The 26810-nt window shown below is 47.5% G+C and overlaps 1 protein-coding gene across 1 annotated transcript; it reads right to left on the reverse strand.

The window, feature by feature from the left end:
• Positions 1-8263: 8263 nt before the first annotated feature.
• On the reverse strand, positions 8264-24459 carry LOC125508236 (uncharacterized). The gene is made up of 8 exons (XM_048672864.2): positions 24000-24459; positions 23221-23382; positions 23037-23129; positions 22841-22956; positions 19844-19942; positions 19458-19763; positions 19197-19361; positions 8264-8856 (listed from the first exon to the last, which is right to left on the reverse strand). The coding sequence occupies exons 1-8, from the start codon at positions 24387-24389 to the stop codon at positions 8586-8588; spliced, it is 1602 nt and encodes a 533-aa protein (XP_048528821.1). The 5' UTR covers positions 24390-24459; the 3' UTR covers positions 8264-8585.
• Positions 24460-26810: the final 2351 nt, after the last annotated feature.

Consider the following 26810-nt stretch of genomic DNA (forward strand, 5'->3'; position numbering starts at 1 on the left):
CATGGCCAGTCATGTCTTTGGCGCGAGACCTTGAATTTCATTTGCTATGTCACTGAGACAGTCAAAGGTTTGCTGACAGCTTTCATTTCCAATGCGCTTGAAGCGATTGAATTTCGCTCGAAGAGTATCAATTCGAGCTTCTGTCTGAGTTGGAACTCCTTCATTGATCTTCTCGAGGACGTCTCACAATTCCTTCATAGTTTCACACTTGCGATAGCGAAGAAATTGCGCTTGACTGAGATGGCCGCCAATCTCGTCTTTGGCTTGAGCATCCAGCTGAATGAGCTTCTTTTCTTCGTCGGTGAGGTATAGCGACTGTGAGCCCGAACTACACCAAGTTACACATATCATCATCTATTGCTCGGAGACAGATCTTCATCTTCTCTTTCCAGAAGGGTTAGTATGTCCCATCGAATATGGGAGTCTTGAGATGTGATTTTTACTTCATTGAAGACATACTTAAACTCCAAAGTTGTGACGCCCCCGATTCAATCATACACTAATCATACACGCAAACGTGTACGATCAAGATCAGGGACTCATGGGAAGATATCACAACACAACTCTACAAATAAAATAAGTCATACAAGCATCATATTACAAGCCAGGGGCCTCGAGGGCTCGAATACAAGAGCGCGATCATAGACGAGTTAGCGGAAGCAACAATATCTGAGTACAGACATAAGTTAAACAAGTTTGCCTTAAGAAGGCTAGCACAAACTGGGATGCAGATCGAAAGAGGCGCAGGCCTCCTGCCTGGGATCCTCCTAAACTACTCCTGGTCATCGTCAGCGGGCTGCACGTAGTAATAGGCACCTCCCGAGTAGTAGTAGTCATCGTCGACGGTGGCGTCTGGCTCCTGGGCTCCAACGTCTGGTCGCAGCAATCGGGTATAGAAAGGGGGAAAAGAGGGAGCAAAGCAACCGTGAGTACTCATCCAAAGTACTCGCAAGCAAAGAGCTACACTACATATGTATGCATTGGTATCAAATGGAATAAGGGCATCATATGTGGACTGAACTGTAGAATGCCGGAATAAGGGGGGATAGCTAATCCTATCGAAGACTACACTTCTGGTAAGCTCCATCTTGCAGCAGGAGAAAAGAGTATATGGTAAGTTCACCAAGTATCATCGCATAGCATAATCCTAACCGATGATCCTCCCCTCGTCGCCCTGTGAGAGAGCGATCACCGGTTGTATTTGGCACTTGGAAGGGTGTGTTTTATTAAGTATCCGGTTCTAGTTGTCATAAGGTCAAGGTACAACTCCGGGTCGTCCTTTTACCGAGGGACATGGCTATTCGAATAGATCAACTTCCCTGCAGGGGTGCACCACATAACCCAACACGCTCGATCCCATTTGGCCGAACACACTTTCCTGGGTCATGCCCGGCCTTGGAAGATCAACACGTTGCAACCCTACCTAGGCACAACAGAGAGGTCAGCACGCCGGTCTAAATCCTATGCGCGCAGGGGTCTGGGCCCATCGCCCATCGCACACCTGCACGTTGCGTACGCGGCCGGTGAGCAGACCTAGCAACCTCCATTACAAAGGAAGTTGCGTTACGCGGTCCAACTCGGCGCGCGCCGCTCAGTCGCTGACGTCATGAAGGCTTCGGCTGATACCACGACATCGAGTGCCCATAACTGTCCCCGCGTAGATGGTTAGTGCGTATAGGCCAGTAGCCAGACTCAGATCAAATACCAAGATCTCGTTAAGCGTGTTGTTTTGAAATAACCGTGAACGCCGACCAGGGCCAGGCCCACCTCTCTCCTAGGTGGTCTCAACCTTCCCTGTCGCTTCACCACAAAGATCCACACAGAGGGCCGTCGGGAAAGTATGTCCTTCCAGCCCCCAATTCGTGAATCAACCACGGGTACTCCTCGAGCCAACCCGACTTTAGTCATCACATGTATCATGTATAAAGTATATAGTATATACCCGTGATCACCTCCCGAGTGATCACGGCCCGATAGTATAGCATGGCAGACGGAACAGAATGTAGGGCCACTGATGATAAACTAGCATCCTATACTAAGCATTAGGATTGCAGGTAAAGGGAACAACAGTAGTAGCAAGGACAGGCTATGCATCAGGATAGGATTAACGGAAAGCAGTAACATGCTACACTACTCTAATGCAAGCAGTAGAGAGAAGAATAGGCGATATCGGGTTGATCAAAGGGGGGGGGGCTTGCCTGGTTGCTCTGGCAAGGAGGGGTCGTCAACACCGTAGTCGATCGGGGGTACCGGCAGCGGTCTCGGGGTCTACCGGAAAGAAGTAACGGAGGGGGAACACAATAAATAACAGAGCAAAGAAGGCAACACAAAGCATAACATGGCAATGTGCGGTGCTAGGGGTGACCTAACGCAACATGAGGTGATACCGGTGAAGGGGGGAAACATCCGAAAAAATATCCCCGGTGTTTCGCGTTTTCGGACAAATGAATCGGAGGGGGAAACTTGCGTGTTTGCTATGCTAGGGATGTGTGGTGGACGAACGGGCTGTGTATCCGGATTCGTCTCTCGTTCTGAGCAACTTTCATGTTCAAAGTTTTTCGATCCGAGCTACGGTTTATTTTATATTATTTTCTGAAGTTTTAAGCATTTAGAATTAATTTTAATAAACTGGTCAATGGTCAACAGTCAACAGAGTTGACTGGACAACAGGGTCAACAGACCCGCATGTCATTGCCTCAAACACTAACTAATTAGATTAGCTAATATTAGTTAGACTAATTAACAGAATAATTAACTTAATTAAAATACCTAATTAACTAATTAATTAACATTATTATTTTTATTATCTTTTTTTAGTGACAGTAGTACTGGGCCACTGGACAGTGTCCAGCCGGACACGTCCAGGGCAGCACCACACATGGCCGGACAATGTCCAGGCCACACCCTTTGGCGCACGGGACATGTCCGGGCTGGGCGGGGCACGCACGCGGCCAGCGGCCATGGCCGAGCCGGTCGGTGCGGTAGCCGCTGGGGTGCCGAAGGGGGTGAAGGGGGGCTGCTGGGCGGAGGCAGGCGAGGTGGCGGGGGGTCGGCCGGAGCAGCGGGCGGCCGGGTGGCATGGCCCGGCGTGGCCGGCGACGCGTGGCCGTGCGGCGGTGGCCGAGGCCAGCAGGGGGGCAAGCGGGGCATGTGCGGGCGAGCGGGAGCGGGGCGCGGCCGCCGGTGGCCGTGGCCGGAGGGGACGACGCGGTGGCGCGGCCAGGGCGTGTTGCGCTCGGCCGGTGCGGCGGCCACGGACGGCGTGGAGGGGCGCGGCGACCGGGAGGAAAAGGGGCGAGCGGGGCGGCGGGCGGCTCACATGGGGACGGGAGAGGCGGTGAGGGAGGGAGCCGGGGAGGCGGCCGGCGGCGGCGGGGTGGCCCGGCGACAGGGCGGGGCGGCGGTGGGGTGCCGTGTCGGGGAGGCGGCGGTGGAGCGCAGGATCAGGTCTTCTCCCGATCCAGAATGAAGAAGGGGGCTGGGTGAACAGTGGGCTGGTTTAGGGTTTGGGTGTGGTGGGCTAGGGTGGAGGTGGTGGCCATATAGGCCATAGGTAGTGGGTCGGCCAGCTGGGCCTCATGGCCCAGTTGGCCAGGGGGGGGTTTGTTTATTACATTTTAGGTTTTTGTTTTATTTGCCAACTCAGATTTAATTCATTTCACAAATGCTTGGCCATGAAAAATGTAGGACCACACTCTAAAATTATCATAAGCATTTTGCCCACTGTGACAAAAAGTTTTACCTAAAAACAAAATAGTTTGGCAATTTTAATAATTATCAAAGCCATTAAAATAATTGTTTTGTTACTCTTCAAAACGTTTGGGCATTTTAAACATATCATTTAACATCGAATCCAGCATGATAAATATCCAGAGAATATTTGCCACATGATGAACATTTTAGTTCATATGTTAGTGAGTTTGAAAAATGCAATTATAATTTAAATTTGAATTTGAATCGTTTTTGAACCAACGTGAATTTAGCAACAGTGACCGTGGTGACGTGGCATCATTAGTAGGAAATTACTGTAGCAGGATTACCCCGGGCGTCACAAAAGTCATTAGACTAAAATGAGCAGAGTCAAGGAGTACCTTGCTCTGATACCAATTGTAGGAACGAAGTATGTCTACTAGAGGGGGTGAATAGGAGTTTTAAATTTTCTTCGAAAAACTCAAAACTCTCAGAACCCAGCAGCGGAAACGAATGAAAACAAACTATAGTGAGCTAAAACTAAGTACCAAAAGGAAACCAGACATGCATCAAGACAAATCACATGATGGAAAAACATCGAATGAAAACATGGGTAACAAAGGTAACCAGTGGTGCTCGATGGCGACAGGGTAATTGTTCGACCAGTTCATCCTTCTGCACAAGGACTATGTCTGGTTGGAGGGGCTATGACTTAGGAAGATAAACTCTCTTTACCATATTCTCCTCGACAATCGATTCGTCAACCAATGCCGATTACTCATGGTAGATACTTGAAGGCGATCTCCGAACCTTTACAGACGTCTTCGAGAACCACAATCACTCTTGGTCTTTGAAGAAATTGGCACCTAACCGTCTAGAGAGTTTGCAGCTCTCAAAAGTAATAGGCGGAGCGTACTGGACTTTGATTCGAGTGATGCTAACCACTATCTAATTCTTTGGCTCTAGGGGTTTTCTCTCGATGGATTTTAAACTCAAAACGCTCACAGAGTGGGTTGCTCAACAATCTTCTCAGAATAAAATGGAGCAGCCACCGGACAAAGCCGGCGCGGGGTGGCTATTTATAGCCGTAGCCTTCCCAGATGGGAAATGGCCATCTTGGACACATGGTCCAGCCGACACGTTCACAACGGCCGGATTTTTTGGATCAACGGTAACATTACTTGAACAAGAAATGCTAACTCCTCGGTCCGAGACAAATCTCTCACAGCGAAGAAGATCACAGCCTCTTGCTGGCAAGTATTTGCTCGGAACACAAAGAGATTTCTCTCACAACTTTCATAGGATTTGGGTTTAGCTTCAGAGAATCAAAGTTTCGAACGCTACACCCCTCTTAATAGTACGGTGGTCCTATGACTCAATGAAAGAAGAAGAAGAACGAAATAAATGCTACTTCTTCACTTCGTCTTCATTCTTCCTCGAATGCAGTCATTTTCTTCGAACAAACACTGAACCAATTGCTTGAACTTTAGTGATTTTTAGGGGTCACTCTTGTTAGCTTCATCTTCGGTGATAACCTTCGCTACAACGCAGGGAGATTATCTTCGTCGTTTGCGTCAAACTCCTCGACATCTCAGGACCTGTTACTCTATGTCCACTAGCAAACACATAAGTCCCATACTTTTATGTCAACAAACTCCAAAACACAAGGGGCATATCATTGCACCAACACCCTCCATCGTGCATGCATAGGTATTGTTGGAGCTTCACAAATGTCGAGGAGTGCAAGCTCCAAGGAAAGACTACACCATCCATGAGGGAAGCGTGGAAGAGAAGACGGAAGAACGGACAAGTCTGCACTTGCACGGATCATCCGGATCCCCTCCTAGACGACCTGGCCGATGCCCGGATGATCCGGCCCCTGGCCCGGACGATCTAGCTACGCGCCCCGAAGACTACAACATAAGCCCGGACGAAGCCGGATCATCTGGACCCCCTCCCGGATCATCCGAACCCACCAGGACATCCGGACGACCACTCGGACATCCGGACCCCCGACGACGGCTATGACATAGCCGGATGATCCGGACGGCTGCCCGAATCCTTCGGACCCTCGGAGCCCGGATCATCCGGCCTTTGCCTGTGCGCATGACTCGGACCGAGGCCCAAGTACCCATTTGCCTCTCACTTACCCCTTCGTGGACGAACACTATATATACTCCTCCTACTACACCATTTAGGGTTAGCAAATAGGATAGCTCATTTGTATGTGAGCTTTGATCCTACTACTCTTCTCTTGAGAGAGAGAGAGAGAGACCACTCCATTGGAGTTCAAGACCTCCTTTGGAGAAGATCCCATAGGGGAATCAAGACCCCATCATGGAAAGATCCTTCTAGGATTCAAGACCTCAACTCCTCCAAGGATTGGGATGAACTAGTTACCTCTTGTATCATCTTGTGTTGGATTTGGACCTTTGTACCCCTCTTTGTGTATGTGGATTTTAGCATATGTGTGATTGGATCTCGTTGATTTAAGTGTTTCCCCTCTCTTGTGTTCGTGTTCTTCGGGGATCCCCCTCCAAATCATGAAAGATCGGAACCTAGGGTTCCACCCTACATCAACTCACTCTCAGAGAGAGCCACCAGAACGAAACTACACTTCCCATATCCATTTTCTGAGAGAGAACCACCTCCACTTGTATTGAGATCAAGGCATTCAAATCCAACCATTTGAACCTTCATTTCTAGCGTCCCCAAGTTGCTTTCCACTCCAATCCTTCTCCTACCCAAGCCAAGTATGTGAGAGAGTGAGTGTTGAGACTATCTTTTGAAGCACAAGAGCAAGGATTTCATTATCAACAACATCTATTACCGTTTGGAGAGTGGTGCCTCCTAGATTGGTTATGTGTCACTTGGGAGCCTCCAAGATCATGTGGAGTTGAACCAAGGAGTTTGTAAGGGCAAGAAGATCGCCTACTTCATGAGGATCTACCTTGAGTGAGGCTAGTCCTTTATGGGCGTAAGTCATGGTGGAATAGACAAGGTTGCTTCTTCATGACCCTTCATAGGTGAAGCCCTCTATGGACTCGCACAACCGTTACCCTCCATGCGTTGAAGTCTTCATCAACGCGGATATATGATAGCACCATCTATCCAAACCACGCCAAAATTCATTGTGTCTTTATTGCGTTTGATCTTCCTATCTCTACTCCCTTTACTTTTCTTGCAGTAGCATGTTGTTACTATTCCAACGCCCTATCTCTAGATATGCATGTGTAGGAAGTATTGGTTGCGACTTAACCAGTGCTAAAATCTTCCTAATTATCAAGAAAACTTAAAACTACACCTTTGCCTTGTTAAGTGTCTATTCATCCCCCCCCCCCCCCCCTAGCCTGTATCTCCTCGATCCTACACAGAGGCCTTGTTGTAGAAATGTTTTGCAACTATTTTTTTGCAAAAAAGAAAATGGCAACTGAGGTGTTGTTGCAGATTTTTTTGTAACAGAAGTTTTGTTGCGAAGAAATTGCAATTGAGATTTGTTGCAGATTTTTTTTCTCCAACACAAGTCTTGTTGCAGATTTTTTTTTGCAACAAAGATAATGTTGCCAAAGCTTGTCTAAGTTGCCGATGTTGAGCACCGACGTTCGCCGTCGCCATCTTGGACTACCTGCATAGCCGTCACCGCCACCGACCGCAAGGCCATCCATCCCCAAGCTCCAGTCCAGAGCGCCGCCCCATCGTCGGTCGTGTCAGCCGGCGAGCTCACATGCTTCCTTCATGGATGCTTGTTGTTGAAGCCGGTAGCTGCTCCTTGAATGCTACCTCCATGGGCGCTCTACATTCTAGACGCAACGTGATGAAGGAGGCTGGATGGCTGAGGAAGGGGAGAAGAGTAAGGAAAGAGATGTGGATGGGAGTGTGCCTAGGCCCACTAGGACACGCGTCGCCCTTGGGAGACGGCAGGACTCAAAAAATCAGTCGGCTAAATGGAATCATTTCCCTTTTTGAAATGGGTGGAATATGTTATTATGAATTTATTTATTTCAAATGAGTGAAATATCTTATATGAAATTGAGTCAAATCTATTTTTAAATATGTGAAATCAGTTTTGAAATTAGTGAAACATGTTATTATGAAATGAGTGGAATCTCGGTTTTTAAACTCACATATATTCAAGGGTCCACCTTGTTTTAAAGGTCTCCTCGCCATGAGTTCAAATATATAAAAATTGAAATCAATTTTTTTAAAGAGATATGAATGATTTTGAGTTGATAAAGGTCAAATAAATACATGAATTAGTTTAGCAGACAGAACGGGCAGCACGTGCATGCAAGACTACTGTACCATTTCATTAGAATGATGGCACCTGAGTATCATATTTGCAGGTTGTATACCCGTGTATTCCCAAAGCAAAATTATTCACATTTTATACTACACAGAGCGGCTATGGATCTGCTAGTACCTACCGGAACTGCTCAAATTTCCACTTTGGAGACCTTATGGATATTTGGGCAACCCGACCAAGTTTATTTCTTTTTCTTTGAGACAAAGGCAACCCGACCAAGTGCTATTATTACACCTCACCTCCGCGCTACAAGCATACACTAAAAGCTGCTTGGTCCAAACAAAATATGCAGATATCATTTCTCACATTACCGACAGTAATGTCAATTCTCAAGCCAACCTAAGTGTGCCTAATTGGGCTCAGAAAATTGCGAGAAATTGAGATGTCAATTATTATCAAAAATCAACAAAACATACAAAATGGCAAACGGCTCGAAGCTCTCAACCACCCCACTTCGATGCCTTGGCCGGTAAACTGGCCTCTGATTCTCAATGATGGCTTTCCTCATTGCTCACACCTGGTATGACTCTCAGCACGGTAGGAGTGGAACTGAAGCAAAATTGTTCCAGCACCGCAAGCAAATCCACTAATTTCAACCTGATGCAACTTTCTTGCGGATTACTCTCTTTCGCCGGGGCTTGGACAGCTGTGCCTCAGGCCCACCCTGCTTGATGCCAAGAAGACCAAGGCCTGACACAACTGCATCCTTGGATATAAACCACCTTGACTCTTGTTGATCCGCAGCAGTAGTAACCTCCACTGGTCTGGTGTATGCCCTAAGTAATCGATCAGAGTACTGTGGATCAGCTTCCTCTCCAAGCCATGCGCGCCTTGACGATTCACCTATCTGAATATTCATGAATCTGCAGTACATATGACACCATGTTTAATTCTAAAACGTAGCATCCATAAAATACTGCTACATAGAGTAAGTGAATGGAGTGGCCAAGGAAAGTATACAAAATGGAGCTTTTTAGAACTAAAGCAAATATAAGAAATTCGGTTCAAAGAAGATCAAAGCACCTAAACTATAGTATAAAAATGCAGCAAATTTCGGGTTAACTACTCTTTAATCTGAAAATAAACAGAAACCACTCAAGTCTTCTTTATTTTTCTGAAAAGTCCATGACTGACACTCTCCGTAAATAACCAACTCGCTGTTTACCAAGGGCATGAGCAGGGCTAAGGGTTTTGATAATAAGTGGATTTCTTGGGTGCAGGAGTTGCTATCCTCTGGAACTTCTTCTCTTTTGCTTAATGGGGTTCGTGGTAAACATTTCCAATGTAGAAGGGGGGTCAAGGCAGGGAGATCCTCTGTCCCCTCTTCGTGGTAAACATTTCCAATGTAGAAGGGGGGTCAAGGAAGGGGGGTCAAGGCAGGGAGATCGACTAGCCTGAACTAGTCGAGGTGTTTGAGTCGACTTTCAGTTACGACTCATCGACTAGTCACGACTAGTCGTTCGACTCAAAAACAGGGATTGGAGGTCAACTATCATAAATCTTCCTTGGTGCCAATTAACTTGAGTGGAGAAGAGGCTGCTAGGCTGGCTGGAGTGTTTACTTGTAATCTGGGCAAGATGCCCTTTACTTACCTGGGTCTTCCAGTAGGTACTACCAGACCAATAATTGTGGAGAGGAGACTCACAGCTAGCTCCTCCTTCCTTGCTTAGGGGGGAAGGTTGCAATTGCTAAAGTCTGCTATATCTTCTATGCCAATCTTCTTTATGTGCAGTTTGAAAATTCCACCTGGGATCCTTAACAGTTGCAGAGAATTCAGAGGCAATGTTTTTGGAGGAAGAATAAACAGGAATCTACGCCCTCTTTGGCTGCCTGGGATTTGATTTGTAGACCTAAAAAAAAGGGTGGTCTGGGAATTTTAAATTGGCTGTTCAAATGATGCAAACAAATTATATAATAACTTACTAATAAGGAAGATATACCTTGGGTTCAACTTATTTGGAATTCATACTATGATGTAGGGTACCTCATGCAACTATGTTCTGTGGCTCCTTTTGGTGGAAGGATATTTTAGGTCTGGTGGATTCCTACAGGAATATGTCATGGGTGATGGTTAATAGAGGGGAAACAGTCCTTTTTTGGAATGATTTTTGGCAGCTCTCTAAACCTGTGGTTCCTCTGCAACAAGGTTATCAAAGGCTTCTCTTTTGCTAAGGGACCCCTTTAATACTGTCTAGGAGGTGTTGCAATGCTCTGATTTATCCACCCTTTTCCACCTGCCTTCGTCTGAAAATGCATTCCAGGAATTGCAGGCAATTCAGGGCCTTTTGGCAAATTTTAACAGCGTACAGAATAAAAATGATATTTGGAGCTGGAGCAATTCTGACAAGTCATATACAGCTAAGAGGTATTATGAGATGATCCACTCTCCAATTACTCCTAATTCACTTTTGATGTGGATTTGGAAAAGTTGCTGCACTTTAAAGATAAAGGTTTTTGCCTGGATGTTGATCATGGATAGGCTGAAGACCAAGGATATGCTGGAGAGGAGACACTGGAATATAACTGATGGACATAACTGTATTCTTTGCCCTAGCCATTCTAGGGAGGACAGGAACCATCTTTTCTTTCAGTGTAATTTTAGTATCAGAATTTGGAATTATCTGCAAATTTACTGGCATGCTGGAAATGATGACTGATATTGCTGTCAAAGCCACTTTGCCAAGCCATTTTTTGCTGAGGTGGTGTTTACTGCATGGTGGAATATTTGAATCACTAGAAATGGCAAAGTTTTCAGAAATGAAAGACCTACTCTTGGTAGATGGAGAGCTGGCTTTATCCATGATATTTCATTATTGGCACACAGGATTAAGGCTAGATACAAAGATAAAACTTCTCAGATGGGTATCCAACTTACCTCCTTTAAAGGAGTTCCTCTCTGACCTTTTGTACATGTTGTAACTAGAATTTTCTTTTCTTTTTATTGGGCCTCTTGCCTTTGTATTTACCTCTTGTATTGCTGGAAGGAATAAAATGAAATGCTATGGGTTTTTGCCCTGCAGTCTGAGCTTTCAAAAAAAATATTGGGGGCAGTTACAAAACTGGGAGAACAATCTTGGTCAATAACCAGCGAAAACCGGTTTTTCGTTTGGGTCAAAGATTCTGCGGATCAGTGGAGAATTTCAAATACCACTGCAGATTGCAAGATAAGATTGCACGACCTAAATTATAGCAGTTTTGCTCTTTATCAGTTGCCTGAAAATGCAACTCAGATCAGTCGACTTGGCTAGAAAGGACAGCATGGCCATACGCGATGTCGCCAGCAAGGCAAAGCCAGGACCTCAGCGGAAGCAGGGACGACGCGGCTTGCTGTGGCGTTGCTGCGGTAGAGCAGGAAGAGGGTTGACTGGTGCAGGTTGGGGGCTTCTTCGTACTGATGCTGCTCGGATTAGACAGAGGCGGGCTTGAGCCGGGGATGCTGTGTGGCGTCGCGGGCGAGGGTGAGCCAGGACCGGCCACAGCGTCGCTGGTGAGGACAAGTCAGGACATCGCCCAAGGGAGGAAGCATAAGGAAGAAGAACAGTGACGCTTCTGGAGGAAGAAGAGCAGCAGCCATTGGATTTCAGGTTGAGGGAGAGAGGGGAAATCAACTGAAACTGAAAAAGAAAAAAACAGTTGTCTGACGCATAGGTGCTCCTAAATTATAGCAGTAACGCTTAATCGGGAGGTTTTAACCTAGAAGAATTGGAAGGTTGAGGTTCTGGGTTTGAGTTTAGCAACGCATGCACTTTATTTTATTTTTGTTTCTGTCAAACAAGTTTCAAATTTGAGTTTTTAAGAAATCTCAGATGATGGCTACCAGGAAAGTCTGTAAAGCTGACTTCTTCTAACAGGATTGTTTCATGCTTAACGATGTCTAGATGTTAAGGGACCATTGAAATTATTAAGTTTCATGCACCACCCAGTAGAACCAATAGTCCCAATTGATAGTGGAGGTACTAGGTCGGTTCCAACTGGGTGACAGTTTGCGTTGTGGTCTGGCGATTCCGTGCGAGACTGTGTCCCTCTCCGCATCTGCCTTCGTCCCGTTTGGATCTGGCCGCCGGCTCGCCGCCAGCCATCCGCTCCTCTCCCTTGTCCTCGGTCTGACGCAAACCCCATCCGTCGAACGGGGCCCCATTCCCACCATCCCCAAATCTTCCCTTGTGAGCCTGGGGCACGGGGTCATAAATCACCAACTACAGTTCCTTGTTCCCTTTGCTTGTGAGCTGGTCTGAGTGGCTGGATTGGAGAGGATCCATGGAGAGAGTAGCAGGGTTGATGGAGAACATGAGGCTGTCCGAGGTAGATAGGAAGGGTGTCAAGCTGCGGGTGTCAGCGAAGGAGAAAGGGAAGGGGGGCGAGCCGCAAGCAGTGGGAAAAATCCTTTCTAAAAAGCCTGCGCACCCCGAAGCAGTCGCACTCACGCTGGGTAAAGCATGGTGCCCGATCAAAGGGATCGACATCTTTTTGTTCACTTTCAAACAGGAGTTAGGAAAGGGGAAGGCATTAGAGGATGGGCCATGGATGTTCGATAAAGATCTGATTGTCATGGAGGACTACGTCCCGGGCAGGAGGATTGAGAAAGTATGAATTCAAGGATGTGCCTATTTGGGTGAGGGTTTACTGGCTTCCACCAGGGATGATGAATGAGTCCGGCGAGCAGATTGGAGAGATGTTAGGCCAGTTTGTGGAGATGGATATGGGTCTCGAAGGGCAAGCGGTGGGAAAAGTACCTCCGGATTAAAAGTCCGGATTCCTATTGCTAAACCGTTGATGAGAGGATTTACTCTTGATAATGATGAGGAAGAAGGGAGGGGCAAGCAGGCCATGGCACTATGTGAGAAGGAGGAGGATGATGAGGAGTCTTCGTGCCCGTTTGAGTACGAGTACCTACCGAACTTTTGCTATACATGCGGTATTTTGGGCCACGAAGAAAAAGAATGTGCAATCAAGCTAAAGAAAGGGGAGAGATCGCAGTACGGCAGGTGGCTAAAGGCGGATATGGGGAAAAGGAGGACATATGAGGAGGATCGGGTATGGCGGCCAAGTGGCAGAAGTAATAGTGGGAACATGAGCTATGGTTTTGGACGGGTCAGCGGTGGGTCAGGAAGTGATAGCCAATCTTGGAGGAAGTGCTCACAGTCAAATGAGGAGAAGGCCTCAAATGATGAGAAGGGACCTGGGAGAGAGGGTGGGGAGGAGGTAACCAGTCCAATCAAGGAGTTGGAGGGCGGTAAAAGATCTTCTGATCAAGCGAGAAAGAAACTAGAGTTTCAGGAAGATAAGATTGCGGGAGGAAAAGAAGGTGGAGGGAGGGGGAAGGCCATTCTGGATGATAGCCTAGGGAGGCAGGAAAAAAAGGGGGGTCAAGGGGTAGGAGAGGAGGAGGCGAACAAAATAAAAGGGGATGGGAGTGAGTCTGTGGAGAGGAAAAGGGAAAAGAAGCAAGCAGATAATAAGAAGGCAGGCAAAGATGGAAGAGAGGGCAGGAAGGTGGAGGGTAGGAGGTATAAGAGGGTGACTAGGGAGAAGGGGGGATCCGAAAGCAAGGGGGGGGGGGGGAAGGGAGGAAGTAATTGGTAAGAAGAGGAGTAAGCTTGATGAGGAAGGTGGGAAACCAGCAAACAAAAAGGTAAGGACCAAGGAGGCGAACGAGGAGAAGAGCACAATCAACACAGACTTATCGACCGAGCTGCAGGAGCAGCCCCGCTGGGATTAATGAGGATTGTAAGCTGGAACTGCCATGGGCTCGGGAACGGCCCGGCAGTTCGAGGTCTCCTTGATGTGGGGAGACGGGAGGAGCCCGACATCTTGTTCTTGGCGGAGACTAAACTATATGAGGAGTTGGAGAGATTTCGGTGGAAGCTAGGGCTCGCTAGCATGGTTGTGAAGAATCTGGATGGCAGTAGGGGGGTGGCATTGTTTTGGAAGAGAGGGTTGCAGGTCTCGCTCCGGTCGATGGGGAGGCGGCATGTAGATGTGGACATTAGGGATGAACAGGGGGTGGTTTGGAGGTTAACAAGGGTGTACAGGGAGTCTAAAATGGAGAGGAAGAGGGAGACATGGAGAGGAAGAGGGAGACCTGGAAGGTTCTGCGCACTCTCAAGCAACAACACCAAGAGGGGCGGTCGTGGTTGTGTGTTGGCGATTTCAATGAGGTGTTGTCTAATATATGAACAATTTCAGATCAGAGTTGGAATGTTGTGAGCTAGATGACTTGGGCTACAATGGAGACACCTTTACTTGGAGAAATCATAATTATGATGTGAGCAACTATATCTGTGAAAGATTAGACAAAGCGACGGCTAACTTGAAGTGATGCGGTATGTTCCATGGTTTCATGGTGATTAATGGCGAGCCGCGGCACTCCGATCACAGGCCCGTCATCGTATGTACGAGTGGGGAAGAAAACCGCTGGCAAGAAAGGGACAACTCTTTCCGCTTTGAGGCGTGATGGTTCCAAGAGGATGGATGTGAGAAGGTAATCAAGGAGGCATGGGAGAGGGGTGGTGGAAACATGGGAGAAAAGGTGTCTGATGCACTGTGAGTTGTGGCTGGACGTATGCAATAGTTGAGCCGAGAGATGGGTGAGCTGGAAGGTAGGCTTAGAAGGGCGAAGAAGGACCTGGGGGCATGTATGAGGGAGGACGTGTCGGAGAGGAAGGTAAGGCAGGAGACAAGATTAAGGTGTGAGGTGGAGAAGCTAGAGGAAATGGTTCATATCAAATGGAGACAACGTGCACATGTATGGTGGATGAGAGACGGAGATAAGAACACTAAATTTCTCCATGCATATGCCTCAAACGGGAAGAAGCGAAATAGAATTTCGGCGTTGTGGAGAGATGACGGAGTGGTAGTGGAGGCGGGGGCCGACCTAACTAATTATGTGCTCTTTTTTTCAGGAATTATTCATCTCATCTGAGGGAACCCAACCCGTACTGACGAGCTACTTGATAAAGTGATACCGAAGGTCACCCGCCAAATGAATGATTGTTTGTGTAGGGAGTTCACATAGGGTGAGGTTAAAGTTGCCCTTCACAACATAGGGGACTTGAAGGCGTCCGGGCCAGATGGCATGCCGTCTTTGATGTACAAAAAGTGCTGGCATTTCATGGGTGAATCAGTGTTGAAGGAGATTGTACACGTGCTCAATGGGGGTCCGATACCGAAGGGGTGGAATGATACTTTTGTGGTACTTATACCGAAGTTGAAAACCCCATCTCGTATAAAGGACTTGAGACCCATTAGCCTTTGTAACATGTTATACAAGCTGGTGTCAAAAGTCTTGGCGAACCGCCTGAAGCTTGTCCTGCCAGATATCATATCCGAGAGCCAGTGCGCTTTTGTTAGTGGAAGGATGATAACTGACAATGTTCTTGTGGCGTACGAGTTGACACATTTCTGAACAAAAAGGGTGGGAAGGAGGACTACGCGACGGTGAAAGCTGACATGAGTAAAGCGTACGACCGCGTGGAGTGGAGTTTCTTGCGTGCCATGATGACCAAGCTTGGTTTCCGTCAACAATGGGTAGAGGTGATCATGAGGTGTGTGACCACTGTAAGTACAAGATCAGGCTGAATGGATCCCAAACGGAGCAATTCATGCCATCGAGAGGCCCAAGGCAGGGGGACCCGCTCTCAGCATACCTATTTGTGATCTATGCAGAAGGCTTGTCGACGCTGCTGCGGGATGGAGAAGAGAGAGGTGCCCTTAGTGGTATTAGAGTGTGCCCTGCTGCACCCGATGTGTCACACTTGTTCTTCGCGGACGATTCTCTGCTGCTCATTACGGCAAAACAACAAGAAGCCGAAGCGTTAAAAAGGATCCTGGAGTTGTACCAAAACTGCTCGGGACAGTGCATAAACATCGAGAAGAGTGCGCTCGGGTTCAACCCTAATGTGGATGAGAAGAGGAGGAAGGCAGCATGGAGCCTTTGGGTATAACAAACATGGCTTGGAATGGTCGCTACCTGGGGTTACGATCTATAAGGAACACTTTTGCCTATATTAAGGATAAGATCTGGGAGAAAATTCAGGGATGGATAGAAAAGTTAATCACTAAGGCAGGCAAAGAGGTACTAGTGAAGGCAGTAGTGCAATCGATCCCCGCCTTTGCTATGTCATGTTTCTATCTCACGGAGGGGGGCTCAAGTGTGAATATTTGGCGAGATCCTTGGATCCCCAGGGCCTGGTCAAGGGGTGTCACTACACCAAGAAACGGGAATCTCTTGGAGACCGTGGATGAGCTAATTAGTCCGATTGATGGGAAGTGGGACATGCAATTGGTGAGGAACACCTTCATGCATGTTGATGCTCATTTGATCCTGAACATGCCTTTGTGTGATGGCATGGGTGATTTCATGGCGTGGCATTATGATTCAAAGGGCCTGCATTCAGTTAAGATGGCATACAAGCTGCATGCACAATTGTCAGGGCTGAATGGCAATGACAGGGGAACCTCCAGCTCCAGTGGTATTGGCGGACTGATCGCTTGAGATGACAGTTTCTGGAAGAGGATATGGAGAATGGCTTGTTCCAGCAAGATCAAGATGTTAGTGTGGCAACTCGCCGACGATTCCCTTGCCGTCCGTGCAAACCTGAGTAGAAAAGGCATGGTCCTTGATGATTTGAGATGCCCCACGTGTGGGTCTGTGCAAGAGGACAGCGCACACCTGTTTATAAAATGCAAAAAGGTGAAGTGTTGTGGGGTGGGCTCTTGAGCTAGAATGCATTAGAGGGCGACTTGAGGCCACTGCCTCTGCCGGTGAGGCTCTGGCATCATTTGGGGGTTGCCTGAACAAAAAAGAATGGAAGTTTTTCATTTTATGTGGCACTGGTGGAATAACAGAAATAAAAAGAGGAATGGGGAGAAGGAAAGGCTCCGGCAGGCGATTGCTCATGATGCCAGAATTGATAGAGCCGAGTGCCTGGAACTATGGCCAAAGAAAAAAGTGCAAAGGAATAGGGAGGATTCAAAGTGGCAAATGCCCCGGCTGGACACTCTGAAATTTAATGTTGATGCTTCTTTCTATCCGAAACCGACAACGCTGCATGGGGGTTATTGTTAGGGATCATGCAGGTACTGTGGTGGCCTGCAAGGCTGAGCGTACTGTTGGCGCCTCCAGCGCATACGCGGCGGAGCTTTGGGCAATGACACATGCTTTTGATTTGGCGTCTGAACTGGGACCTATTCGTGTGGAGATGGAGACGGACTCCCAGCGGCTGGCCAACGCCATGAGTAACCCGGCAATGGATTTCTCTTAACACGCTGTGGTGCTGGATGACCTGAAAATGCAGATGAGGACGTGGTTCTCCGTTTGTGAAATTAAGAAATGCTGCCGAAAAGCAAATATGGCGGCCCACTGTTTAGCTAAAATAGGCCTTTGTTATAATGGTGATAATGCACTGTTTTGGGAGTACGATGTTCCAGCACAAGTTGCTGAAGTTGTAAGGGGCGATGTGCCCTCGCAGTAATTTAAGCTTTTGCTTTATGCCTCAAAAGAAAAAAATAGTCCCAATTGATGGGAGAAGATGGGCCTAACCGTGGACAGAAGAAGGGAAAAACAAGAAGATGGGCCTAACCGTGGACAGAAGAAGGGAAAAACAACTTTCTTATTTAGATGACACCGAGACTTGAACCCATGACCTCTTGGCTCTGATACCATATTAAGTTTCATGAACCAGTTGGTTAGTCAGTTCAGATTGTTGGTTCTACTGGTTGGTGCATGAAACTAAACTGAAATTAACCCAAAACCTAGACAATTAGGCACACTAGATCAAGGATAGCAAGGTCAAATCCAGCAGTTACTGCATAGCAAAGCAAGCTAAGGATGAATGAATTCATATTTATGGATTAGATACTTTTTTGGAATGTGGTAACTGATAATTATAGGTTGAGAGTTTTCCAGGTACCTGGTCGAAAAACAGTAACACACCAGTTCAAATAAACAAACAGGCCAGTGCTTTCCTTTTCCCGAATGTTAATGGCAGGAAACAGCCACTGGCTTTGCATTAAAACCCCGGGAAACCCATGTTATGTAATGCATTGACAATAAAAATTGTATGGTTTTTATCTTATCTACAAATGACATATTGACCGTGTATGGAAAAATTAGGCTGCATAAAGGTGCTTACTTAGGCGCTGGGCAGAGGCCAACGACCCCGCTTTGGCCATTGGCAATGGTGCATGCGTTAAGTGAGGCCCTCTGGCAGGGGCAGCAGGAGAGGAGAGGAGAGGGATGCGGGGAAGGGAAGGAGCAGCATGCGTCGCCGATGTTGCTGCATGAAACAGAGGACGAAGGAAAGAGTGACCAATAGAGAGAGGGGGGGGGGGGGGGGGGCAGAGATGGTACTAGGGTTTCTGAGTGGGCCTTATTGGGCAATGTTATCAATAGGCCGAATCAGAGGGACTTCACGCTCCCAACTTGCCGCTGAGACCTCCCGGAGCTCAGCACCACCATGATCTCACAGGACTTCAAACCTCCACACAGCTCAGTTTTCCTGTTGGCATCTTCCCTCCTAGGGCCCAGCGCTGCCCTTTCTTCCCCTTCACAACCATATAAAACGTCTAGGGGCAGCTTAGTCAAGCTAGGAAAACGGGTATTTAGACATTAGCTGATTGATCTATATGTTTGACTAGTTTAGATCCAGTGCCAAATGCCTGATTTCTCTCTACTTTCACATTCCAAGGTAAGAATGTTACAAGAATATCAATAAAATGTCTGTTTATCATTGACTCATCAAGCAAACATAGATAAGGGGCGGCAGACTGCAAATATAGCTTATCAATGTCAAGTTGTCAACAACTAAACTAGTATCCAGCACCAACAGTGAGATGAAACAATGGAAGCCAAGCGTCAATCTAGAGAGAGGGAAAGGAAAAAAAACACGGGATTTAGCTCATACTCTCACCATGCCTCGACAACATGACAATTATGAGAAGAGTAATATACTAGTATGGCATGTATTGTCAATAAATTAACCTGGGCAGTCAGCTAACAACTCTGTTCCGTAAGCACAAAATTGAAGTAACGTCCAATTCCATCACATGGTACTCAAATTTTGTACTTCCTAGCATGCATGCTATAGTGAAACAGAGAGAGTATAACTGGCATTGCTGTTATACATACTGACAACAGGAAGTCATTCGCCTGTGAGATATTCCATGTAAAACTAATGCACTAAGACAGTCAGTGTAGATTTACCTTAGTGTTGTACCAATGAAGATTGCCATGCCAAGAACATCAAAGCGCTTGATCATATATTGATCTAGTCCACACAATAATTGATATCGCAAGTTTGCATATAATCCTAGAAAAGCTCCATAACCAAGGGCATTGGCGCTAACATTAGGAAGGGTCACCGATAACCTACCAAGGGATTGACAGAAGTTTTCCATGAATGGATTAGAGAACCACCAGAAGAAAGTTTTAATGGACAAAGAAACGGTTAATGACCAAGCCAACCTGCCATCCTTCCTTGCGGATAGGGCTTTCGACATACCACCCTGAATAGATCCAGCAACTACCCCGACCAGGCTAAGCTCAGCAGCCTTGTAAAGGAATGCACTAATTCGTTTCTGCAGATCAAACTCTCTCAAAGGATAACTCTTCTCAAATATGTTGTTAGGAAGTTTCTCAATGGCATTTTGGAAGTCGAATCGGGATGTACTCCCATATGAACGGCATGGTGCCAGAAGCCCCAGAACCACAAGGTTGCAACATGATGCAGTCAAAGCATTGACAACGGCCAAATCCCATTCTTGCTCAAACCTGATTACTTGAAGGTGTAACATGGTTTAGATGAAGTAGTAAGTATTGACCTATTAAACATCAGATAAGGTACAACATACCTCTCCTTACGAATATTCATCTCCCACCAAACAGATGAGGCAAAAGTAGCCAAGAACTCGAAAGCCATCTTATGTGGGAATGAAGGATCTGCAAGTGTTCTGCATTACAAAGAAAACATAATAACTAAAACTGGCGATGGTAGCACTGATGTGGTAATGAATATTCAAGGTTCGAAACCAAGTCACCCATCATATGTAAGCAGTTATTGTTTAGTTCAGCAACACATGAGACAACTTGGAAGGATGCATATTAATTAATAAGTAGATCTGGCATTCCAATGGAGACAAACAAATATGATTTCAGAAATAACCAGCAACCGAAAGATGAGCAAGGATTGACATAAAGCATGAACTGCCAAGTGTGAATCCACATCTACAGATGAACAAACAGTATCCGGCCAGCATGAATTATGAAAATATCTGCCTACAGCTCTACCTTCACAGCCACTGTACTAGCTATCGCTTCAATGTGTTCAGCTTGACATGTTCTTCTGTTTTTCTTATTTACTAGCAAAAGAGCTCGTGTGTTGCAACAGGAGAGAAAACATAACACACGCTCTTAACTCAACAACCATCGCTCAAGACCACAATAGGTCCATCTCCTTTATTTTTGTGAGGCATCATATTTGTGTTGTCACTTATCCTCCTTCTCACCCTCGCCGGCGATGGCCTCGGTGTTCACACATAACAACAAAAAATGTGTGTTGAATATGGTTAATCCTAAGGCGTCTCTCTCTCCCCCTCTCCTCCCTCCCCCTCCCCCTCCCCCTCTCCCTCTCCCTCCCCCTCCCTCTCCCTCTCTCTCTCTCACTCTCGCGATGAGAAATCTGTTGTTTTCCCCTGCGACATTTTTCAGAGGTATGCATGTGTAGTTATCGATGTTTTCTTTTCCGTATATGGTTATAGTGGAGTGTTTATTTGCAATCCGGATCGCTGCCGATATGAAAAAAACGAATCTTGCGCTATAAATTATAAGTTTGCTTCCATAACAATATTTAAAAAATATTTAACAGGTAAAATTAACATCATATTTAGATTCCACACATTTTTCTAATAAAATTTCATATATAATATATTAAAATCAAAGTTACGGTTTAAAAGATACAGATAATTTAGAAAATCATTTGGTTTGACTCAAATATATTCCAAAATAATATTTAAAAATACTTAACAGGTAAAAATAATCTCATATTCATATTCTACATATTTTTCATATATAACATGTTCAAATCAGAGTTACGGTTTAAAAGATATGGATGATTTTAAAAAGCATTTGTTTGACTTAAATATGATCCGCAGATGAATTATCTAAAACATCAGGGGGGGTTTCGAAAAATGTAAAATAACGGTTCGGGTGTGACTTAAATCCGGACGGCGGGTAGATTTCAAGAAAAGACGGGGACTGTTGTGTAAAATACGAAAATAACGATTCGTTTTAATTTAAAACAGGACTGCGGGTTGACTTCTTTGAAATAGAGGAACTTTTCTGAAAAATTCCATGACGGACGAAAGAAACCCAATTACTGCACTAGGATTTAATTTTGGGAAACGTTCTGAGCCGGACGACCAGCGCAGCCTCGTGCCGGTCGCCTCTCACGGACGGGCGTCCACGTGGTGCCCACGTACCATGCCCATCCTTTCCCTTATCTTATCCCCTTCTCCACCTCGCCCATTCCTATCAAACCTTATCCTCTCCCATCCGCCGTTCTCCCTCGCTCAATTTCTTTCTGCTCTCTCTCTCTCGTCTCGCATCAACCGCTGCGGCGAGCACCTCCCCCCGCGCCCCGGCGTTGCGGGATTCTCCCTCCATCAATTCTCACGCTCCCCGGCGTGCATCGGAGCTGCGGCCGAGGCCCGGCGAAGCTGCGCGGCACTGACGTGCTGCACAGGGTGCTGCAACCGGCTGCAGTGGAGCTGAGACCGGCACGAGGCGGAGCGGCAACGAGCTGCAGCCAGCACCCTTTTTTTGCTGAAACCAGAGAAAGCGAGGGCTGCAACCAGCAGCACCAAATGCTGTGATCGGTGCCTTTTTTTGCTGGAGCCAGAGACCCGGGGTGGGGGGGGCGACCAGCGGCCTAGAAAGGTACAACCAGCGAGAGAAAAGGCTGACCGGCCAGTGCGCAACCGCAAAAAGCTACCAGAGAAAGTTACAACCAGTGACGGAAAAAGCTTCAACTGGCGCAAAGCGCAATGGTGATTGAGGCGAGCTGGGGAACTCGTGACCGCGAGATGTTGCAACCTCGACCGCTGCGAGCTGGGCACCGTCGCTTGGGAAAGCGGCAATGGTGAGCGCGGGATGCTACAACCCGTTGCCGACGATGCTGGAACCTCCGACGCGACGAGCTGCGAGCGGAAGACGGCGACGCTACAACCGGCCAGCCGTGATGCTACAACTCGCAACCGCAAAGCTTCAACCGACAGGCTGTTTTGCTAGATGGCGACCAGCGGTGACGGGGAAAGCTGCGAGTCAACGGCACGGCGGTGCTGCCTCGCCTCACCGGGGACGACGACATCAACGGACGCGGGGATGCTGTGGCGAGCGTGACGCGTGGCGGTGCTGTCTCGCCTCACCGGGAGCGCACGTGCACGAAGTCTTTTTCCTCGCCTAGGCAGGGGATCTTTTGTTCCTCGTGTGGGTTGACCCAACGAGATGAGGATGTGCAGATCCAACGGCTGCGTCTGGGCCAATCGTACGGCGCGCAGGACCCAACGGCATGAGGACGCACAGATTCAACGGCTGCTCCTGGGCCAATCATACGGCATGCAGGGTCACCAACTAAGGCCTCTGGCCGGTCGACCGGCACCTAGCGCTGCCCTTTAATTTTTCATAGTGATAGAATGGAGAAATACCATAAGTACGGAGAAATGTAAACACAAGCTGTACCAAGGGCACAAAGCTGCAACATTAGGAACACATGCCTAGCATCCAAACTGCATATATCAATATCAATATCTAGAGAATGCCTGAAGGAAGTGTGCAAATGATTTGGGTGTTACCTTCCAACAAGACCTCGGGATAGCCATCCAGGTAGAGCTCGTGAAAAAGACCTAGTGTGTGTAGGTCTTGAAAACACTGACAAGAATCGCACCATCTGAGCAGAACTTACCAAACCCTAGATTGATCTATCACATTTAGTCTACTGTTCAAACCATTCCAAAGTATGCAATGAGAATGAGCAAGACAAACATCTACCATCTCATAAGCCTGACGGAGACCAGCAGGTATACTAATCATCGTTTTGCACCACTCTTGCATTACAGCATCTATAAACTCTCTATTAAAAAGCTGCAATAGAACAAGCAGTAATCAACAAACAAGCCCAATCTTTGTCAGGATTCAGATGCTGCTTCTCTGAAGAAAATATCAGAAATTTCACCTCCTGTATAACAATTCGTCTCCTGAAAAGTCCACCATCTTCTTCCTCTCCATCATCAAAATCATCAAAGTAATCGTCATCATCTCCGTCATCATCCCCGCCATCACCACCACCATGGCCAATTCTCTTCCCAATATCTCCACCACCACCACCTGTCGCCAGCTGCAACGTGCAAGAAGCACATGATGGATGGTAACAGCAATGAGAACTTTGTAGTAAACTAGCCTCATATGTTTAATTAATCTGTATTTCAATACACCAACTAAAAATTGTGTACAAGTCATAGTTCATGATAAATAAACATTGGATACCTAAGTATTGATGTTTGAACCATTGGCATGTACATTAAACATCATGCATCTATGTCTTGTTGTTTCAATCCCAAACAGTACAAACTTATTGTGTTCTCCTGATTTTGATATTTCGTTAATGTGCTGACGCAGGTGGTGGAGGAACAGCCCAATCCTAAGTCAAAAGGATGGAAAAGGAGTAGTGCTTATACTTGCTAACCATCACAAATAATATATATAACACTACTCAACACAAAAACACAAGGTTCTCCGCACCAACAGGCTTTATCCATTATTTTGGTATCCCCGTCCACTTGTACAGCCATCTGATTTCAGAGCGGGCTCCTACTTGATTCATATATATCAGTGCCATGTTACTCAATAACGAGGGGGCAAGGACAACATATCTCTCAGAAATTCCCTAAACCTATCTCATAAATTCACTTGTTTTTGCAGTTTTAATCGACTGGAAATAACAGGATTGGCTACCTCGGGCATGATTTTCTTCTTGCGTTGGGATAGGTCAAGCTTGGCCTTCTCGAGCGTGACGGCGCCGAACGCGCCGTACTGCTTCCCGCCCTTCATCGCCGGCGGTACGCGAGGAGACGCAGCCGCGGGTGCCGCGGCGCTGAGGGCGGACGCCGCGAGGCAACGCTCGAGCGAAGAGGCTGCTTCGGAGCGATCGCCTCGCCCGGCGGCAGACGGTGACGCGGCGGAGGAGGCGCAGGCGGAGACGGCGAGGCCTAGGCCCCGCCGGCGAGGGGCACGATGGCGGCGGCATAAAGGCAGGAGACGGAGGAGGCCGCTGGTGGGGTTGGGATGGGAGGGGTGGCCGTGGGCGTGGGGGAGGTTAGGGTGGAAGGCGGCGAGGGACGCCATCGGAGAGAGAGGGGGTAGCGGTCGACGCCCTCGGAGGGTCGTGCCGTCGCAGGGCTCTATCGAAAGCGGGGGCTATCTGCTGATTTAGGTGCTCTTAAGATATACCGTATGATTTTGTTTTCTCTTTTACTCAGCGAGATGAAATTGGTAATCATCTGACATCAATATTCAATACACTATTAGCTGGATGCCCGTACATTGGCACAGAACAATGAACATATACACAAGAATATGTATGTCATATTGGTTTATAATTGTGTTGCAATAAATATCTTTTTTAGCTCATCCTCACTGTCAGGGACGAAGCTCCCTTGCCCCCAATGAAATTAGAAAATGCTTCATTAATTTAGTACTAAACACTATCTATTTATTGAGGATGACCCACTGTCATTGACGTGACCCCAGCAAACTTTTTTCCTAGCTTCGCCCCTGCTTGCTGCTTCCTCTGCTCTGTCATATGCCACACATAATGGAGTTTCCTCTTTGTGCTTCTCTATCGTCGTTGACTTCTATCTCCCTTGGCATCCTCATCCATGATTTTTTTTCTTTCCTCGCATGTCAAAACTACATGTTTCATGGTCGCATCGCCCCAAACCGAAGTGGCCTCGCCCCCTTGCTTTCCTACCCAAGGAGAAGTCCTCCTATCGTCCCGTTCATTTTTTGAGCCATTCGTCATGTTGAGCCTACTGCCATCTTTAAACCTCTCCTTCATGCCCTTCTGCTTGACCTTGTATAGCACCACTATGGGAGTTCTGGATTAAGGGGTCCTCGGGTGTTCGAACTATTTGACATGGCCGGACTGATGGGCGTGAAGATAAAAGCAGAAGACTTTCCCCCGTGGATGGATGGCAAGATTGGTGTCCGAATATGTTATTTCCTTCCCCCACAAAACCGACTCTGTACAACCCTAGGCCCCTTCGGTGTGTATAGAAACCGGAGGATTTAGTCCGTGGAGGCTATCATAATCTCATAGGCTAGACAGATAGGGTTTAACCATTACGATCTCGAGATAGATCAACTCTTGTAACCCCTATACTCATTGAATACAATCAAGCAGGACGTAAGGTTTTACCTCCTTCAAGAGGGCCCGAACCTGGGTAAACATTGTGCCCCCATCGTCCTTTGTTACCATTGATCCTCGGACGCACAGTCTGGGACCCCCTACCCGAGATCTGTCGTTTTTGACACCGACATTGGTGCTTTCATTGAGAGTTCCACGGTATCGTCGACAGAAGGATCGATGGCCCAGATTGTCATCGGCGACGATGCTGTTTCCAGGGAGATTTTCTCCTTGGTCAACTCTTTGTGTTTGGCAGCTTTGCTCTGCGTGCCAATTCAACCGGTCACCTTGAACAGATCGACAGCTACATCCCTGGTCACCAGATCAGGTTTAGAAGCTTGCACTACATCGCTGATATCGGAGGAGACTTGGTCTTCGAAGGGTGTTCGGCCTCGGCCACCGCTCTTCATCCACATGAAGGAAGCCCGTCGGATCCACCATCAGATTCCACTCAAGGATGGACTCTCGCGCCCGCCCTGGCCTTAGATCTAGAGCGGACCACTATGTCCGAAGACGGGAGGATAAACCCCGCCGGACTCTCTCCTTTCAGGGAGCTTCCTGCCGGAGACCCAGATGCGACCACACCATCAACAGACCCGGAGTCAAACGGGACTCTTCCTGTTATCGGGAAGCCGGACTCGCTTCTGGACGAAAACTCCGAACCCTTGAGGTCTGCATCCATCGGGCTGGGTCAAGTGATCATCACCGAACCCGGCTCCGCGGATCCTCATACGCCCGTCCAGCTTTCGCTCTTAAGTGAGACACTTGACCCAATGCGATCTCTTGCCATCACGAAAGTATCATCTCCAAAATACGCCCAGCCTAAACTGGGGGCTGAGAGTAGGGAATTTTATGTCCCACCCACCACCCACTTAATAGCCACTGTCGAGGACCTAACCGACGTGCTAGACTACGCCTCCGAAGACATCGATGGTATGGACGACGATGCTGGGGCCGAACCATGTCAAAACCCGCCTATCACTAGGCGCTGGACAACCACTTCTACCTATGATGTATACATGGTGGACACACTCGAGAAGAAGGACGACGATGGCACTCAAGACCTCGATGAGGATAAGCCCGTCGATGAACCACCAAAACGCCGACGTCAGCGGCGCCGCTCACGATCACGTCGGGCAAGGGAAAGCAACACCGGCACTAGAGATAATGACACTCCGGACAATGCTGAAGACTCCGACCACCCCGTTGAGCCTGCATTCGAGCAGGATGAGAGGGAGGAGGGACAGGTTAACCCCGACGAACTTGTCGATCATGAGGATTCGGAAGATAGTAATTATCTCCCGGCCTCCGAGGAGGATGTTAGCCTCGGCAACGAAGATTTCATCGTGCCAGAGGAACCC

The sequence above is a fragment of the Triticum urartu genome, chromosome 5A (assembly GCF_056163025.1).
Source record: "Triticum urartu cultivar PI428250 chromosome 5A, HENAU_Tu73, whole genome shotgun sequence".
Lineage (NCBI taxonomy): Eukaryota > Viridiplantae > Streptophyta > Magnoliopsida > Poales > Poaceae > Triticum > Triticum urartu.

What these genes read in the sequence shown, in the direction of transcription:
- LOC125508236 (XM_048672864.2), bottom strand. Translation starts at nt 24,389, where the DNA reads ATGGCGTCCCTCGCCGCCTTCCACCCTAACCTCCCCCACGCCCACGGC. An exon ending in TCCCGAGGTCTTGTTGGAAG is followed by an intron (nt 19,943 to 22,840) that starts GTAACACCCAAA and finishes TTTGTAATGCAG; the next exon opens with AACACTTGCAGATCCTTCAT. An exon ending in TCCGCAAGGAAGGATGGCAG is followed by an intron (nt 19,362 to 19,457) that starts GTTGGCTTGGTC and finishes ATCCCTTGGTAG; the next exon opens with GTTATCGGTGACCCTTCCTA.